This window comes from Oreochromis aureus, linkage group 9, assembly GCF_013358895.1.
Source record: "Oreochromis aureus strain Israel breed Guangdong linkage group 9, ZZ_aureus, whole genome shotgun sequence".
Taxonomy (NCBI): domain Eukaryota; kingdom Metazoa; phylum Chordata; class Actinopteri; order Cichliformes; family Cichlidae; genus Oreochromis; species Oreochromis aureus.
The window spans coordinates 25,198,039-25,215,098 of record NC_052950.1 but is presented as its reverse complement, the minus strand read 5'-3'; the positions used below and the strand labels follow the sequence as shown (position 1 = coordinate 25,215,098).

Sequence of the window (17,060 nt, the reverse complement as noted above, 5' to 3'; positions counted from 1 at the left end):
TGCCTGATGGGAGGCAACCTGTCTCCAAATAATTGCAGTACAGCTTGGACCGACTGCAATCACTCAAAGACAGACTGTCAAAGGCTTGCTAATAGTTAATTTATAGATGCAGACAGATTTCCAACACAGCAATCAATTTACAGCAACACACATTTCTGTTTAATGTAAATTTCTCTGCATGCACACAGCTTTCTGATTTTCACCAATTTCTCACAGCTAATCACTAATTATCACAAACAGATTGCACGTAAACGCCAATTTGACCCCAACCTGACTGACAGCTGACTGACTGCACCTTATTGCTGTTTTATTGCAATGATGATGCACCAAAGTTACTTTGAAGACAACAGCTGACTTCCAAGCAACTAGCTCAAAGTCAACAAGATACCAAGTTCGTTGGACATGCCTGCCATCCCATGTCCATGCATATAAAGGTAAAGTCAGAGTGAGACCCCTCTACAATACAGATCATCAGATATGGCACTGATTAACTCAGAAACAGCATAGAAAGAAGAAGCTGAAATAGGTTGTAGATGCACAGTAACTACAGATAATCTTAGGCTGGCTTTGAGCTCTGCTGTTATCAAGTAATAGGACTGCAAACTGAGCTCAACTTTTTGACTTGTCTGCAATAAAGCTAGTATTTTAAACGAGGCTCATTTCTTCCTCTTAATCTTGGAAATATATTGTAGCTCTGATTTTCAAAATAAATGCTTGGACTTCAAAGTACAGAATTCACAAACACAAAGTGGATCTACCAAGTAAATACACTGGAGTCTGGGGCAAGTCTGCTGTTGCTTGGAGTAATTTAAAGTGAGAGGAAATGGGATAAATAAACAAACTACCCTCCAACTTTCATAGCAAGATAGAATGAATTTACACACTGCCATCAGTTTCTGTAGATTAGCATGAAGTTTAAACATAGGGGATCCAGTTAACCTAGATCTTGTCCAGAATTATTACTTGTGGATTTTTATGTTTTGGCACTCATCCATGAGGTTCTTGGTGGAGACTCTGGGAAAATCAATGCAAGAAGAAAGAGTCCAGCATGCAGCCTCCAGATGCTTCACATCAAGTAAATAACACGTAAACAGTAAATTAATGAGCTTCAAAGGTACTTGTTGGTTGATTTTGTTATCTTTGGGTAAAAACCACGCTAAACCTCTTTCCATCCTCTATTCTCAGCTAAACTAACTCCATGCTGTTGCTTAATATACAGCAGACTGCCATGAGAGTATAAGCAATATCACACTGCTGTCTCATCAACATGATAAAAAAAACAAAAAACCCCAGATTGTTCTGATTTAAGGCACATTACTGCTATAGCACCAAGATCTCCATCTAATCTTGATCGAAATGCTGTGAACTAGAACATGAGATGTGAGGGCTGCCTCTGTGAAGTGCTGTTGGAAGAGGATGTGATTAATCCCTGCAGGTTCTACGACACCAGACAGACACAAGAGCTGCTCTCATTGGATGGTAATGAGTCATCAATGAAGACACAACTGAGGATGCAAGGTCGAGTTCAAGCTTGTCAGCCTCTAGAGCTTCAGTTCATGAGGAAAAACACACACAAAAAAAGAATCATCAGAAACATGAGCAGACGTGACATATCGCATGTTTTTCTACTAGTGTATGTTACATTCTGTTCCCTGCAAAAATTACATGAAATAAAATAAACGTTTGGCAGGCAGATAATGTACAGCAGTTGTTCCACTTATTGTTTGGAAGCTTACTATGAAATGTAATTGAAGCAGATTGCTGCAGGAATGCTCTCATTTCTCCGCTATGTCATAGTCCATTAGGACGATACGCTTAGGTTTCTTTCTCTGTGCAACACTGGTGGAAATATGAGATGTTTCAGGGAGTGTGTGTGCGTTTATTGACTTGGAAAGCAGCTCTGTGAGTGCGTACGTGTGCGTAGTGTGCACCCAGTGTACTTTTTCTGTGCTGCCCTTTCGAATGCCAAAGGATTGTCTGACTATGTCATGCTTACTGGCAGTACGGTGTCATGTTGTAACACACGCTTAACACTACAAGTTCAAAATGCTGAACACAAACATTGCTTAACAGCAGCAAAACTTTTTTAAATTTTCATTTCTATACTGAACAGTGTCCTTTAAAAGGCAGTTTACCACCAAAACACAGGTTAACTTGATTCATTCTTATTCACACTGAGCAAACTTTGCAGGGAATTCCCCCACCTGATTATGCAATAGTATATCCATGATGATATTTAGACACAATGTATTTCCTTGTAGCAGCAAAAGTGGGGCAACAATGGACAAGCTCAAAGTTGATTTTAAATGCATTTTTCTTATGAAATGCTACTGAAACAGAAAGATTTATTTTTTATTATAATTATTTGGCCTTCATGGTTTTTTGGTTATGGTGATTTTTATTTCCTTTAAACAGGAAGATACTGAAAGCGTGTCTACATGTATGTCCTCAGGCAGCCAACAGTGGAAAATATCACCCACACCACCTTAAACTGTGGATTTTGAGATGGGAGTGTCATGTCAAGACCCGAAGGAAAACATGTTTCTTACTTTTCATTTGATGTAACTTTAAACTTGGGTTTCTAACTGCTACATAGGGAAATTATGTACATGTGAATTAATTATTCTGAGTGATTTTTCTAACATTTAATAAATTACAAACATAACCAAAACATGCATGAGAAGGTATCACTGGGTATTATAGATTTTTTAAAAAGATTTTATAAAAACCCAAGGAACCCCTGAAATATAGCTATGAGCAAACTACAGTGTGAACTCAACAGCCCATCACTGCATGACCATTTTACCTACAGAGAATTAAATATGTCATGAGTCTTTCAGTCAAGGTAAGTACAGTTCTTCATCTATTGATAGATATAAGAGTGTGTTAAACTACTGATTGTATTTTTACTGTGAAGTTCTACCTGCCCTGCAATATTAATGCCCATTGTCATGCATGGCTAACAGTAACATTCAACTTTTCGATACTAAGCCTTTTATCTAGACTCAGTATTTACACATACATTATTTCAACACTGAAGAATGTCAGTATTTCTTTTATGTAAAACCTCTTTTTATTTAAAAATGAACTTGACAATTTATGACAATTAATTTTAGTCACTTAAGTCAAAATAAGACAGTTCTTCGCATCCCCAGTTATTTATATTTGGTGGCTCTAGTCTTTCACCTTTCCATCTTTCCATGATACATTCATATGTTGAAAACCTAAGACGGGAGAGTAGCAGCAAGGTCATGGTATAAGAAGGAGCAGGCATCAATGACCACAGACATTATTTAAGTTAGACACAGCATAAATTGAGGAGGTGGGCAGCAAAGCGGCTTGCAGATGCACAGCAGCGGTAAAGCAGCTTATATAGCTCACGTTATGTGAAATTAACCAAATCATTAGCTGATGTGAACTCACACTGAGATCATCTGATCTGTCTGGACTGCCTATACTAATATTATGCTAAACTCTATGCTTAGTGCCAACAGGTGCCAACAACTGTCCTCAAATTAACTGCAGTCTGAATTTTCTGCTTCCAAGTTCTGGATCAGGAAATACAGGTTTACCTAATAAGTAGACATGAAAGGAAGATTGTACCTGATGATTTGATACCAGCTTTCTGATAGTTGAGGCTTGAAATGAATTCCAGCAGTACTTTGACAAAACAGACTGTTCTTGCTATAGAAAGAACATATAAAGATAAGGATGTCTTACCTATGAAGGGGATTGAATCCAGAGAGTCATCCAAGTTACTGGAACCGGACTTTTGCCGTGTGTCTCCCAGCCTTCTTAGATGCATCTCCCTGTAGCTGTCACTAGACGTCCAGCACATTGCTGCATCTGCAGAGCCTGCCTTCACTAAGGGTGGTGACTTATGAGTCACTCCTCTCTGGTTGTCGTTAACAGCTATTACATAGGACGGAGGGCGAACATGAGCAGTTCCAGATATTTTGTCCCTTCTAAGGACCACAACGGTAGCATCAGGTCCTTCAACACCCTCTGCAAGACTGCCGTTAGTCCACACAAGAGAATTAGTGGAACTAGAGGTTTCTTTGACCTTTGGCTTTTGGGTGACAGCTCCATTACTGGTAGAAGAACTGTCAGCACTTTGTAGTTGTCTCTGCATGGGCAGTTTAGATGAAGGACCAGAGCAAGAGGAGGATCTGGCTGCTAGCCCCGCCTCTGACCTGCTCTCTATTTTCAGACTGTCAGCCCTGGACCTGAGCTGCAGGTGCAGAGGGGAGGAGTAGCCCATATGGTTGCCCATGATGTTAGCTCTTTGGTCTTTTAGAGGGTCCATGGGTTTAGTGGAAGGTAAGGCAGGTGAGGCGTCTGAGATGGCATTTTTGACAGGCAGACGTGACGGCCTCATTACGATGCCATCTGTCCTCGATGGTAGTGCAGAATCTGTTGTACCTTTAGTAAACACAGGAGCTGCTAGAGGCGAGTTGGAAAATCCCTGCCCTTCTTCCTCTTGTCCAGTGAGACTCCTGTTTAGATGAGGTAAAGCCCTCAAGCCAGATCCCTGCCTGCTAGCCCTGGTTTCCTCTCCCTGACCCAGCTGAAGCCTATCCTCCACCCCCAACCTGTCTCCAGAGAGAAGCCCACCTAGCTCTCCAGGATGCTGACCCAGGTAATCACAAGACCGAGCACGAGGTTTGGTGACTCCTGTTGGGGTTGAGAAAGGCAGAGCATCCTGTGAAGCGCTACGAGGCCAATTCCTAGTTGTTATCGTCCTCTCTGCCCCGCCTCCTAGCCTCTCCTGGGAGGCGCTGCGTAAAGGAGCTGTCACTGCAGCGCCTTGACTACCTGTATCCACCCCACGGTCATTGGATGCACTCCTGCGTCTAACCTGGGATTCCAGTGCCCCTCTCTGACTGGCAACGGGAGGAGATGTTGTTCGTTGCTGGGTGTAGACAGAACTAGAACTGGAAGCTGCACGCAAGGTGTCCAAGCGTTCCTGGATGGTGCGGCAGCCATAACTGTGCAGTCTTTTGGCATCAATATAGTCCTTATAGGTGGTGTAGTTTTTCCAGTCAATGTTCTGGTGAGGGGAGGTGGAGGGAGCTGTGGGAGAGGGTGAGTAGTGGTTGGCGCTGGGTGAGATGGCAGTGGAGAACGTGTCCTGTGAGGCCCGTCCAGGTGGAGATAAAGTGTCAGGATAGATTCCAGGTCTAGAAGTTGAGGAAGGGGAGTAGACTGGCATTTCTGTGGTGCGTGAGGAAGGGTACTGTAACTGAGCGCTCCCAGGGACTGAGGGAATAAGGGGTCTTGGTCGGGCTGAGCCAGAATCTGTTGTAGGACCATACCGGTTTTCCTCAGTCCTGTGGCTGGGTCCAGCCCGAGCCACCCGAGACCCCCTCTCAATCTGATCAGGGGGCACTGTCCTCACATTGTCATTACAGACACACACCGCTGTCTGAGACTTTGACGTCTGCTGGGGAGGAGGAGGAACAGGGATTTCCACCCGATAGCTCTTCTCTGTGGCGCCCCCTCGCCTCCCTGGTCCTTGAACTGGCCCTCTGGGAGTCTCAGTGACAGTGACAGGCTCTGATGACTGAGCCATGCCCGCAGCCTTGACTTCTATCCGTGGGTAACATATGGGAGGGGGCTCAGGGATATTCTGGGCATTTCCGCTGTATGCCTCATTTCCTTTGAGGTATGCATCCTGGGAATACGCCTGCAAGAGATTATAAGAAATTGTATCACTTTGGTTGCACAGAGGTTTAAGAGCTAAACCAATCCCATCACATCCACAGAGATCAACCTAACCAGAGAACAGATATATTAAACTTTCCTAAAAGACAAGCATGGAGTGGGAAGTGCTGTAGAGTTGACACAACAACACTTAACACAAATATAACTGGTGCAGACGCATTTCCAAAAATATCCAAGAATACAAAGAGTGGGATATCTATTTTTGCCCTGTCATCTCATTTCTCAAGCAGTATTGCTAAAGATGCATTTACAACCACATCTCATATTACACCTTCACTGCCATTTCAGCCACAATAGCATGTTCCTATAGAAATACCACATCTGCAGTACAAAAACATTGTAGCTCAAGTTACAAAACTGGAGGACTCGTAACCCACAAGTGTCATTTATTGACAGGAGTCTTTGTATGAGTTGACAAGATTATCAGAAAGTCAAACACTGCTGCTGCATACCCACAGCAAACTGGACGTGACAGATGGGACAACTGGATTGATCCCGTCTATACCAATAAAAGAATAGCATGCCATTTCTTCAAATCAAACACAGCTCTGCTCAGAGTTTCTCAATTCTTTTTCTAGGAGACGGCAAACAAATGTTGTAGCCTAAACTCCTCTGTAAAAAAGAAACACAAGTGGGAAAAGGAGGCTGCCAGAGAGGGCAATAAGTAGAGAAAGAAAGCTGGAAAATCCAGAATAAACCCTCAGAGTCAGAGTGAGAATTAATCTGGCAGGGGCTTACCCACCTTTGGTACCGAAGAGTGTGCCCTGAGGCATGAGGAGAGGGTGAACGGGGGTCTCCTCTGTCTGCTGTTGGCAGCTAACGTTACTTCTGTCAGCATGGCTTCACAATTCTACAGTCACTGAAGCCACCAAGGTACTTTCCGTGATAAAAAGTGAAAGAAAAACACTGTGTTTTGCCACAGATGGCGTCAGAAAAAAACTCCTGGCTGCATACTGAACAGACTGTATTTCCACATCCTTTCAGCACAGACGTTCTTGAGAAAATGAAAGGGAGAGAGTTGTGGCGTTGGACTTTAATCGATTGCACTCTACCTGAGGTGTCAGATTACAGCTGCATTAACAGTAACAGCACTACCTCAGCTGCCGGGTGCCTCCCTCTGAAACTACGTTCAATCCAAGAGAACTCTATTTCCTCACCATGGAAAGCACAGAGGGAAATTCAGAAGGTCTGTTGACAGATGATTTCAGGGCATTTGTTTATCCTTTAAACACATCTTTCCTTTCTTTCCCTTAACCTACTCTTCAGGATAAGGGGAAAAACACCCTGTTCTACCTGTCCTACCACTGCAAACACAATCTTAAGACAAGGGGAGATCTGTCATAAGGGATGAAGGAAAGTGGAAGATGAGAAGATTAGTATGATTTCCCTTCTTACCAGAGCAGTGATATCCCTGGAAAACTGCAGTCCACAGGTTAGATAAATGGAAGCAGAGAGAGAAAAAAGGATATAAAGAGAAGTAAACAGGTAAGAATAAAGCGGTAAAGAGGTACCAATGATAGACTTCGGCAAAAGCTAAAAATACATCTTGCTGTAGGAAGTCTGAACAGAGGCATCACGGTCAGTCAAAGTGGAAAAATAAGAATGGAAAAGAGCGCAGTTGCCCATTTGGTGTTTGTCTTAGACCTGAATACCTTCCTGAGTCTCGTTGTTTGTCCCCATTATTTTGTCCCCTCACCTTCCTCCGCCTCCACCACACAGCACAGTCGCTGTCAGAACACACTGGCAAATATATTCTGCTGGCTTTTTCTCCTTCTACATACTCTGCATTTCTTCCCTTTGCTCTGTCACTCTCACCTGCTCACTGTGGTACCGCCCCTCCCTTCCCCTTCCTCGCCGGCTCCTGGAGCATTTCGTCGCCCTTGTGTGTTACACTCTCTCCACACTTGCCTCTTTCCTCGTCTTCCCTCTGATCTGTCAGATGCTGCACTGTCAGATTTTTTTTTTTTTGCTCTTTTGGGTGAGCACCCTTGCTTGCCTGATCTGCACCAGCTTCCGCCTTGTAAACAGAGCACTGAGGGGAGTCAGCTGACTGCAGCTGCACTCCCTCCGGTTAGGACTCAGTATCTCCCAAAACAGACATTTAAAAAGAGACACATACATATTTACTGATACTTGTGTTGTTGCATATGCCGCTTCAAGCTTCCTTTTATCTTATGGAAACAATATTAGATCGAGTCTTCTCAATCTTCTCAATATGAGCTCCGCATGAATACCAGAAATTTCATATATTTCCATACAGATATTCTTTATCCTTTTTATGGGATAGAATCTAATGCACAAGATCAAATATTAAATATGGAATGAGAACTATTAGCTTGTTTACTCACATTTCACTTTTATGTTGGGGCTCATTCTGGATTTTAAATAGGTCAGATTGTTACGAACTGTACATTAAAACGGTGAAATTAACTCTGATTGTTGTTTTCCTCCATGAGGAGAAACAGCTAATTGCTTCCTTTGAATCCCTTGTGAGCGCTCTGATTCATTCCAAAAGGCCAAAAGCAACTTTCTGTGGCTTTTTGGTGAGCTGAGGCCAAACTAACAAGCTATGTGAGGAATTTAGCAACACAGTGGGATCTGACTCAGCTCTCTACTTCAACAGTGATTTTCCCAAACAGAGGTGAGAAACGTGTGGCGACTGGTTTGACACGGCTTTGCGCTGTTATCGTCTGAGGTGCTCTGGACCCTGACTGATGCCGTATGCTGGTTGTTTGCGTCACTGAGGTCCTCAGGCTGATCGGTATTAACTTGCGGAGCTGCGGCGTTCCTATTTGCTGGTTTTACTCCCAGCTTTTTGAAAACTAGCCCACCCACACGGGACAATCAATACAAGCTTTAAGTATAAGAACAAGCCTTAAGAAACATTGCATAGAGTGGGTGGTTAAACATTGACTCAGGACTGGAATGATTACTAGAGTTCTTCCACGGTGGATTAATCATGTGACTACAAACTGCAGCCTATAAATCCCTGCAACTGTTGAGTCTTGACTAGCTAGCCATAATCAGACGTTAACGACACATTTTTCTCATCATAAGACGTTTTCTCCTGATGCTCAAATTTATGTAAATATTTGTTTTATTTAAAGACGTAAATAAAACGATAAAAACCTGAATTATGGTGTAATTGTCATTAATACTGTACTGTGGCGCCATATGACATCTGAGGTCATCATACTTGGTAACCCTAACACAACCCTAACCCTTTCATTTGGAGAAAGGTAAAACAGACTCTTTTAGATGAAAATGTGAATAGTTTTTGATGCGTGTAAGTTAGAATGATTATTTTAGTTGGTCATTGATTGCAAAGACTAGCAGAATATTTTAATGAAAACAAAACTTGTGTATTCTGTTTGCCTGTGTTATGCATGATTTACATCTATGCTGAATCCATGTAGAGGCCACCAAGTAACCTATGAAAGTAGCCAATGCTGTTGCCAGCATTGTGCCACCAACACACTAGTTGGTTTGGGGTTTCTCTATTTGAATGGATCCATTGTATTCCAGTCAACGTGAAAAATGAAGATGAAACGATGATGGTACTGAACAGGCCAATCACAGTCTTTACAGGCTGCACTGATGCGATGCAGTTAGTTTCTAAGAGTCACGGTGTCGGGTTACAGAAGGGTTTGTGGTCACAGTGTACCTCCGGCATAGATTTAACACAGAAGCTTAGATCCCACTTTAGAGTTACAGACCTCAGAGGGTTAGGCAAAACAGCATAATTTGCAGCTAGTAACACAAGTTGTCTGCTTTGGAGTCTGGACACCAAACTGACAATCTAAAGCAACTGTTTGGCTACATGGCAAGCATCTGTGGAACTGCTGCAAGAAAAATCTGACAAGTAAAGTTTTCACTGGCTCCAGCTGCACAGTGGAGAGCCACAGAAAATGAATCTAAAAGCAAGCTTCAAGAATGATCTTGTCTGTAGCCAACATTTTGAAAGGGATGATGAATGTGACTATTGTTGGATAAAAAAATTCCTTACTGAGTCATATTTGTTCATTGAGCCGGGAAACCAGGTGCAACCAAGGTAATGCTTTTGTATATTGCTACACAGGTTAGCTGACCATACGTTACTGTATATAGCCGACTGTTTGACACAATCACAAGCAAAACAGTGACAGCGAACAAAGTAAAATACTGTAAAGCATCTCTTTTGAAAATAAAGTTGAAATGTCTGGTTTGTTTGACACATCCAGAGCATTTTTCTTCAGCAGAACAAAGGTGATTATTTAATGTAATTTCATAAGATTAACAGGTTAAGTTTTAGTATGCCCGCACACGTACTGCGCGATGGATGGAATGAAGAGACAGACATTTTAATGTCAACATAAGTGAAAATTAATTATAGCCATTCATAACCTAATCCTAAAGTCTTAAAAGCTGCTCTCCAGTTTTACAACTGAGGATTATCTCTTTAGATGTTTGTGCACTTGTGGTATTTACAGATAAACAAATGCTTACCAGCTGCAAAATGTCCTCATCCTTTGGCATCACACAGAGTTCCAGCAAGGCATCACTGATGGATGATAAACATAAGAGAGAGAGAAAGACAGAGAGAGGAACAGTTATAAGAGCTCAAATTCAGGACGTGAACATTTCTTGTAAGAAAAAGCCAGGTGACATATTAAAGGAAGAAAAAAAAAACTAGACTCTTAACCACTGCAGTGACAGGGTTGGGTGTCTCTCTTATGCTATTGGGGGCATTTCAATGGCATACTTTGGATTGTAATGTGATTGGTATCTTCCAGAATGAGAACCTGGGCCAGGTCACACCAACAAGACATACAGTAAAGGGCTGAATGACTAAAGTTGCAAAACAAATGTTATCAGTGAAAAAAAGCAGTTCTTTGATTTGATGCTCTTCATATTTCTCAGATCTCAACCCAACTGAACATCTCTGGGAGATTTTGTACTCATCAGATTAAAGTCTCGTCATGTCTGCATGACTCAGGTCTGCTGTAGCTGTGCACTGTCACCAGAAGGAAGAGTCAAAAATATGAGGGCTACTCTTATTTGTGTTGTTATTTCTGAAGTTGGGATGTTAAACTCATTTCACTTTATGAGCCACATACACCCCACTTTGATCTTAAGTTTATGTTCATTCAAAGAAAATGTCTGGACTGGAGTCTTTTCTGGGCCACGGACCTTATGTTTCACATTCCTGTTCTTCTTTTTTCTGATTCACCTCCCATGCTTGTTTGTACAACATTGTCCTTCTTTGTTTTTTCAAAGCATCGCTCTGAAAGTCCCTTTGACTAACAGAAAGTGTGCACAAACATCAAGACGTCTGCCAGGAAGCACTCACGGGCTTAGCTGGAAAGTGTCTCAAAGTGTGTGAGGCTGTTAAGCTGGGCACTGGGATTGGTCTATTAAGAATGACATGAAACTGAATGTTAAAAACAACATGTGCTGCTATTTAGATTGTTTTTTCCACATTTCTTCCTCTCCGTGGTGAAGCCTGCTATCATTCTCTTTCCTGTTCAAACATTCACCATTCTTGGGAGGACTGCATGCAAGTGTATCTCCAAAGCATCTGCACTGGTTACATTATTACAGTCTTTCTCTCTCTAAGCGCAACCAAAAAGTCATGCAAGCAAACACAAATGCAGGGCCACGAATTCTGGATGAGGCAGCCCTCTCCAAAATCATAATGGTGTTGCCACAGAGTAACAGAAACTGGCATTTTCCCACCTGTAGTGCATTTACTTTGGTCTGAATCAGCTGATATGCTTGTATTCTTTTGTCACGTCTCTGTACATCTTTTCACAGCTAAATGTAACACGTGGCTGTGAAAGCATGTGGGCTTTCTCTGATAAGGAAACTCTCTCTTAAAAATGAACATGTTTCCCAACATCACTAACTCCTTTCCCATCAATAAGCCACAAACATTTATGAAAGGATTAGATCTTCTGAGTCATTCAGGCTTTTTTTTCCCCCTTAAAATGAATCATAAAATGAAACGTGCGATCCTACCTGTTCTGGATCAAGGCTATGACTTGAGAGTATGTCTTCCCAATGATGCTCTCTCCATTCACCTTCACTATCCGATCCCCTGGGCAGAAAAGAAAAAGAATAAATGAAAGAGCAGCACGTATTTGTGCTCTGAAAAATGATCTGAAATCACAGTCAACGTGATTATTGACCGAAGAAACCACGACGGAGTGACTCCTTCCAGCACAAACACACATTTGTGTTCAGATCAAAAGGAGAATCGTAACACCAGCGCATGTTTATGTATGTAAAGACCCCATGTTAGGACCTATCTCCAAGTTTTCTGAAGATGGCCATCATACAGGAAGAGAGGGGAGGTGAGTTTAGGAGAGAAACTAAATAATTGTGGGAAAATACCACTCGCTTGTCCCAGGAGGAGAGCAAACAGATAAAGGCAGGCAGCTTTAGAGGGCTTGTCTGGACCGCTTTACATTTCCTGTAAAACAAAGTGCTAACCTGGCAGTAATTCTGGCAGCAGTCAGCCATCACCTAAATTCCAGGGAAACTGTAAAGAGCAGGAGCTGATCCATGCTTTCACCAAAAAGGGGTATTTTTATGTTCGCTGATTAAAATTAGAACTGATTCCTGTTTTGATAAGACAAGAAAAAAAGTGGGAGATGTACAAAGACAAATTTAAGGAGAGGTCAGAATAACAGCGTGCATATTACACTTTGCTCAACCCCCCACGAAGGAGCCATCTGTTATTTTGTAACCTCATATCTGTTTTGCCTGGCAGTTTACAAGGAAGTGAGTTACCTACAGTACAGACATGAAGAAATCTTGGCATAAAAAGGCACTTTGAGGTCAGATATGAGACAGGCAGAGTTAATCAGATCTGCCAGTTATTAGACTGTGTGTGTGTGTGTGTTAATGTGACTGTGTGTGTGTTTGTGTGTACCTGTACAGAGTCCAGCTCCGTGGGCGGGACCTCCCTCCTTCACTTGCTTGACGAAAATCGTGTCCATTGGCTCCAGACGATTCCTCTGTCTCCCTGGCAACCAGAGAGTGAGAGAGAGAGTGAGCACACATGCAGAATGGCGATTGGTCACACAGTTAGGAAAAGCAGCAGCAGTGGAGTCATAACTAGGCCAAATTGCATTGGGAGAATTTAACAGCTTCAATATTCTGCTCATGTTGCTGATTATTGCATATTTCCCCTTTGAAGCCCTGAAATGATGTAAATACAGACAGTTTGTAGCAAAAACACGAAGTCCAAGGAAAGTAGAGAAAAGGAAGTGTCTATAAATTTTAGACTGTTGATAGATGATGAGTTGCAGAGTTTTTTTCCTGTCTCAAAGAGTTATTTTTAGAAGGTGATTGTGCACGTGACTGGTACACATACATTTTATGGATAAATGTACTGGGCCACCTGTGCTGGGAGCTGCTAAGCTTGGGAAGCTGATACTACAAAGGTTCTGGTGAACCGTTTTTGTGCTGATGTCAATGCCAGAGGAGGTTTGGAGCGCTACAGTTATTCATTTAGCAGCTTTTACACACTTTTAACACTCTGCGATTCCCGCTCTGCAACTTTATGCGGTCTGCCACTTTATGGCTGAGTTGCTGTGGTTCCTAAACACTTCCCCTTTGCAATAATACCACTTACAGCTGATGAATGAAAAGCTAGCAGAGAATACATTTCAAGAACTGACTTGTTGCAATGGTGGCATCCTGTTACAGCACCACGCTCAAATTCAATGAGCTCTTTGGAGAAACCCATTCTTTCATGAATGTTTGTAAAGGCAGACTCCATGGCTGGGTGCTCGCTGCCATGGGACTGAAAATTCAAAAGTTTAAGATGTATACCCCAATATGTTCATATGGAGTATAGTTAGGGCAAAGGACAGTCTGTGCATTCTCCTGTTATTTGTGAGAATACCTATTTAGTAAAGGTAACTTTACTCAGGAAAAACAGCTTACAAAAATATAAAAAGAATCTGATGAACAAAGTTGGAAGGTTCAGTAGTGATAAAAATCACTTCCATCAGAACTAAATATTTGGAAAAAATGTTCAGCCATTTTCATTTTTCCTCTTCTCCAAAGGAAACACCTGGGTTTTCAGTCAGTTTAAAGCAGCAGAGATTTATTTTGCTCTTTCTTTACTTTAAAAGTCGAAATGCAATAAAATAAGTGCTGTTAATATATAATCAAGTTGCCTGCTGTAACCACATGTTGTATTTTGGATGTTTTTTCACTATCTTACTAAACGCTGACGTGCTGCAGCTAACAGTTATTATATTTGTTAATGAATCTGACTTTTATTCTTAGTCAGCTGTTTGGTGAATGAGAAAAAGCTTTCACTGGCATATGCACTGTCATCAAGAGTTTCAATTGTTATTACATTAGCTAACACTGAAAGATGCCTTATTTTCAGTTCTGATCAGTGTTGCATTTTCAAACTTAACACAAACCGACTTCTTTAGCAGAACTACACAGAAAAATACATTATTTCACATCTCAAAATATGTCATCATCATAACATCCAAACACTGTGCATCAGCTTATATCCTTTCACTGGCTGAGGACAGCAAGGGGAGGTCACAGGATGCTGACATGGCTGCACGCAAACAAGCCACAAAGGAGGTCACTTTCATATGGCAGAGGGAAAGCTAGTACAGCATGGCATGTGACGTACAGTGAGGCAGGCTAGTGGAGAAAACGTAGCTGATTAAGGATCAATACTATCATATTTCAAACATATTCAGACAGCATCTATCTAAAAGGTATAGCCAGCAGCTATCCTTGTGTGTTAAATGTCTTTAACAGAGCCCATTAAGCCACAATCTCAGTTAACATCAGCTGCCTTTTAGAGCCCACGGGCTTTGAGGAAGTGCAACATCAGAGCATCCCCACTGTTCTTCCCTCAGGGAATGCTGACGACCGTGCCCTGCTTTGAGTTCACACAGCAGAGTCATGCATTTACTAGCCAGAGGTTACTCTGACGTTCGGTGTGTTTTAGAGCTCTGAACAGCTGGACCGGAGCAGATGTTGCTAAAGAAAAACTTCAAAGGTGAGGAAACGTTCACTGAGTTTACACATGTTGGTCTGGGATCCAACCTTGTAACACTGTGTCCCTTTTTTCCTAAAATCTTGACTACATCCAGACTGCATGCATTTAATGTTGAATTCCTGCTGGGAGGAACCACAGAAATGTTTCCAGAAGAGGCCGTTGTAATGCAAGTGTGTCACCTTAGTCGTCCTCTTTCCCTGCAAGCCAGCATGTTTAATGTTTATGCCACTACCTCCCTCCTGTGGCTGAATGTGTTACTGCAGGAAATTAACATTCATTATACTGGAGGTTTGACCCACTAATTAAATGTCAGATAATATTTACTAAAAGGAACAACATCTGCTGATGAATGTTGTCCCTTGTATGTTCTGGTTTATTTAATCCTCACAATGACAATACCATTATCTCAACCATGTTAGTTCAGGAAGCTAAAATTTCACAGATTTCATATGCAAGCTTTAGGTATACAAAAGTCAGTTTATTACTCTGATGTCAACATTAAATGCACTTCAGAGTTTGACTGACAGCAGCTGCAGGGTTGTTTCTGATCCAGCAGAAGGCAGCAGAGGCTGTAAAATGACTCATCACCCAGGTATAGCGTAAAACTGTTAAGAGCAGCTTTTCACTCTTCATGCTGATATGATGTCATTGAATTATCCAGTGACTAAACAATTACCAAAACCTTGGCATGCTGACATTGTGGCTCTTTTTCAGCACTCCAAAACAAGCGATGAAAGCTGCACTGATGCATTAGGGCGTGATGTTACAGGCACATTTAAGGACGTGACTGACCCATGCCGTAGCTACAGATGTCAACAAATACTCTCCCCTCCCTCCCCCCACTCAGTGTGTGTACTAAGCAGGTTCCCCCTTCGCTATTAGCCAACCTCAGCAGGCTCCAGCTCTGCAGCAGAAATTGGATTGTGGAAGTTTCCATGCGCTGCAGCTGGATGAACGGGATTAAATATGGAAAGCTTTGGATAGATTTAATGCTCCCAACTGTCTTAGAGCAGAAACTATTATGTGGATTAATGAAATACATCAGTCTGCCTCAACTGATTTCAGCTCATCTGAAACACAGATGGACAGCTGAATAACCGCAGTGATTTTTGGCGGGAAAATCTTTGACAAATGACACTTATGAACCAGCTTGCGTCACCGTTTTATGTCACAGTAAAAAGGCATATGACTAAAGCAAACTGTGGCAAAGAAAGCATGTGCAACCTGTAAGGCGCCAGCATAGGTATATACACTATACTGTCAAAGGTACTGAGCCACCTACACTCTACCACCTACCAATGATCTGCTCTACCATGGACACCCATGCCAAGAAGCTCCTGGCCTACAGTTTTGTGCTGCTGGTAATGCCAGAGGAGTTACTGAGTCAGCAGAGCATTGGCACTTTTTACACACTATGCCTTTGCACTCAGTGACCTCGCTCTTTAGCTTTACCTGGTCTGGCACTTCATAGCTGAGTTGCTGTGGTTTCGTAATACTTCCACATTGCAATAATACCACTAACAGCTGATTGTGAAATATCTAAGAGGGAAAAAAAACTCACTAACATACTTGATGCAACATTACCCATTGGTTCACAAAGGTTTGTAAAGGCAGACTGTTTTCATTTTATGCACCAAATGGACTGAAAACATTTAAGAGGTGTGCCCCACAGACTGTATATAAAAGATGGGATTAGAAGCCATATTATCACCTATTAACTTATAGAATATGGTTTCTATAATCCTAGATAGGTGGTTAGTATAAACTATAACTGAGTGAGATATCAAATCAGTCTGAATCCTAAAGCAGCCACGCTTTAAATACTGTATAACTGAAATGGTTGACCTGCTATAAAGAAAAATACTACTTATAGACAAAAGATCTATAACAGGCAATAAACATGTTTATTTTATCTTTAAAAACGAGAATTTTAAAGTTGACTCCGTGGCCTCAAGTGGCCATTAGAAGAAATGCCTTTTAAAATGACTTCAGGTATTCTGTTTATCCATGTAAAGGCAAGGGAAAACATCGAATGGGATAAGCTCATTTGCTTAAAAAAATATCCTTAAATGACTAATCCATTACTAACGTATGATTATTTTGACTTGATTAGAGAAGCAATTCTTTCAGATGTACTTTTGTTTCCACAAATTTAAAACTGAAACGCAATGTTGACACATCTTTATCCATTCAAAACCCGAGACAGCTTCTTATCGAGGCTTTTTGGCACTGTTCAAATAGTCTCCAAATACCAAATACCATGCATTTTTGTTCATTTCCTCCATAACTGAAACAAAGTCAGTGAGAAGAGCAA

General features: G+C 41.7%; 1 protein-coding gene across 4 annotated transcripts in view; it reads right to left on the bottom strand.

Moving 5' to 3' along the window:
* Positions 1-17,060, bottom strand: part of LOC116324428 (rho GTPase-activating protein 21-like) — a 99,384-nt gene that overhangs the window by 18,396 nt on the left and 63,928 nt on the right. For 3 of the 4 annotated variants that reach the window (XM_039617526.1, XM_039617524.1, XM_039617525.1), the window contains 4 exons: positions 12,638-12,730; positions 11,722-11,800; positions 10,210-10,264; positions 3,721-5,686 (listed from right to left, as the gene is read on the bottom strand). In XM_039617526.1, the coding sequence (XP_039473460.1) occupies positions 3,721-5,686; positions 10,210-10,264; positions 11,722-11,800; positions 12,638-12,730 (2,193 nt within the window). Of the gene's footprint in view, positions 1-3,720; positions 5,687-6,466; positions 6,703-10,209; positions 10,265-11,721; positions 11,801-12,637; positions 12,731-17,060 lie in introns of those variants that run through there. The other variant, XM_031745020.2, reaches the window with a different exon arrangement.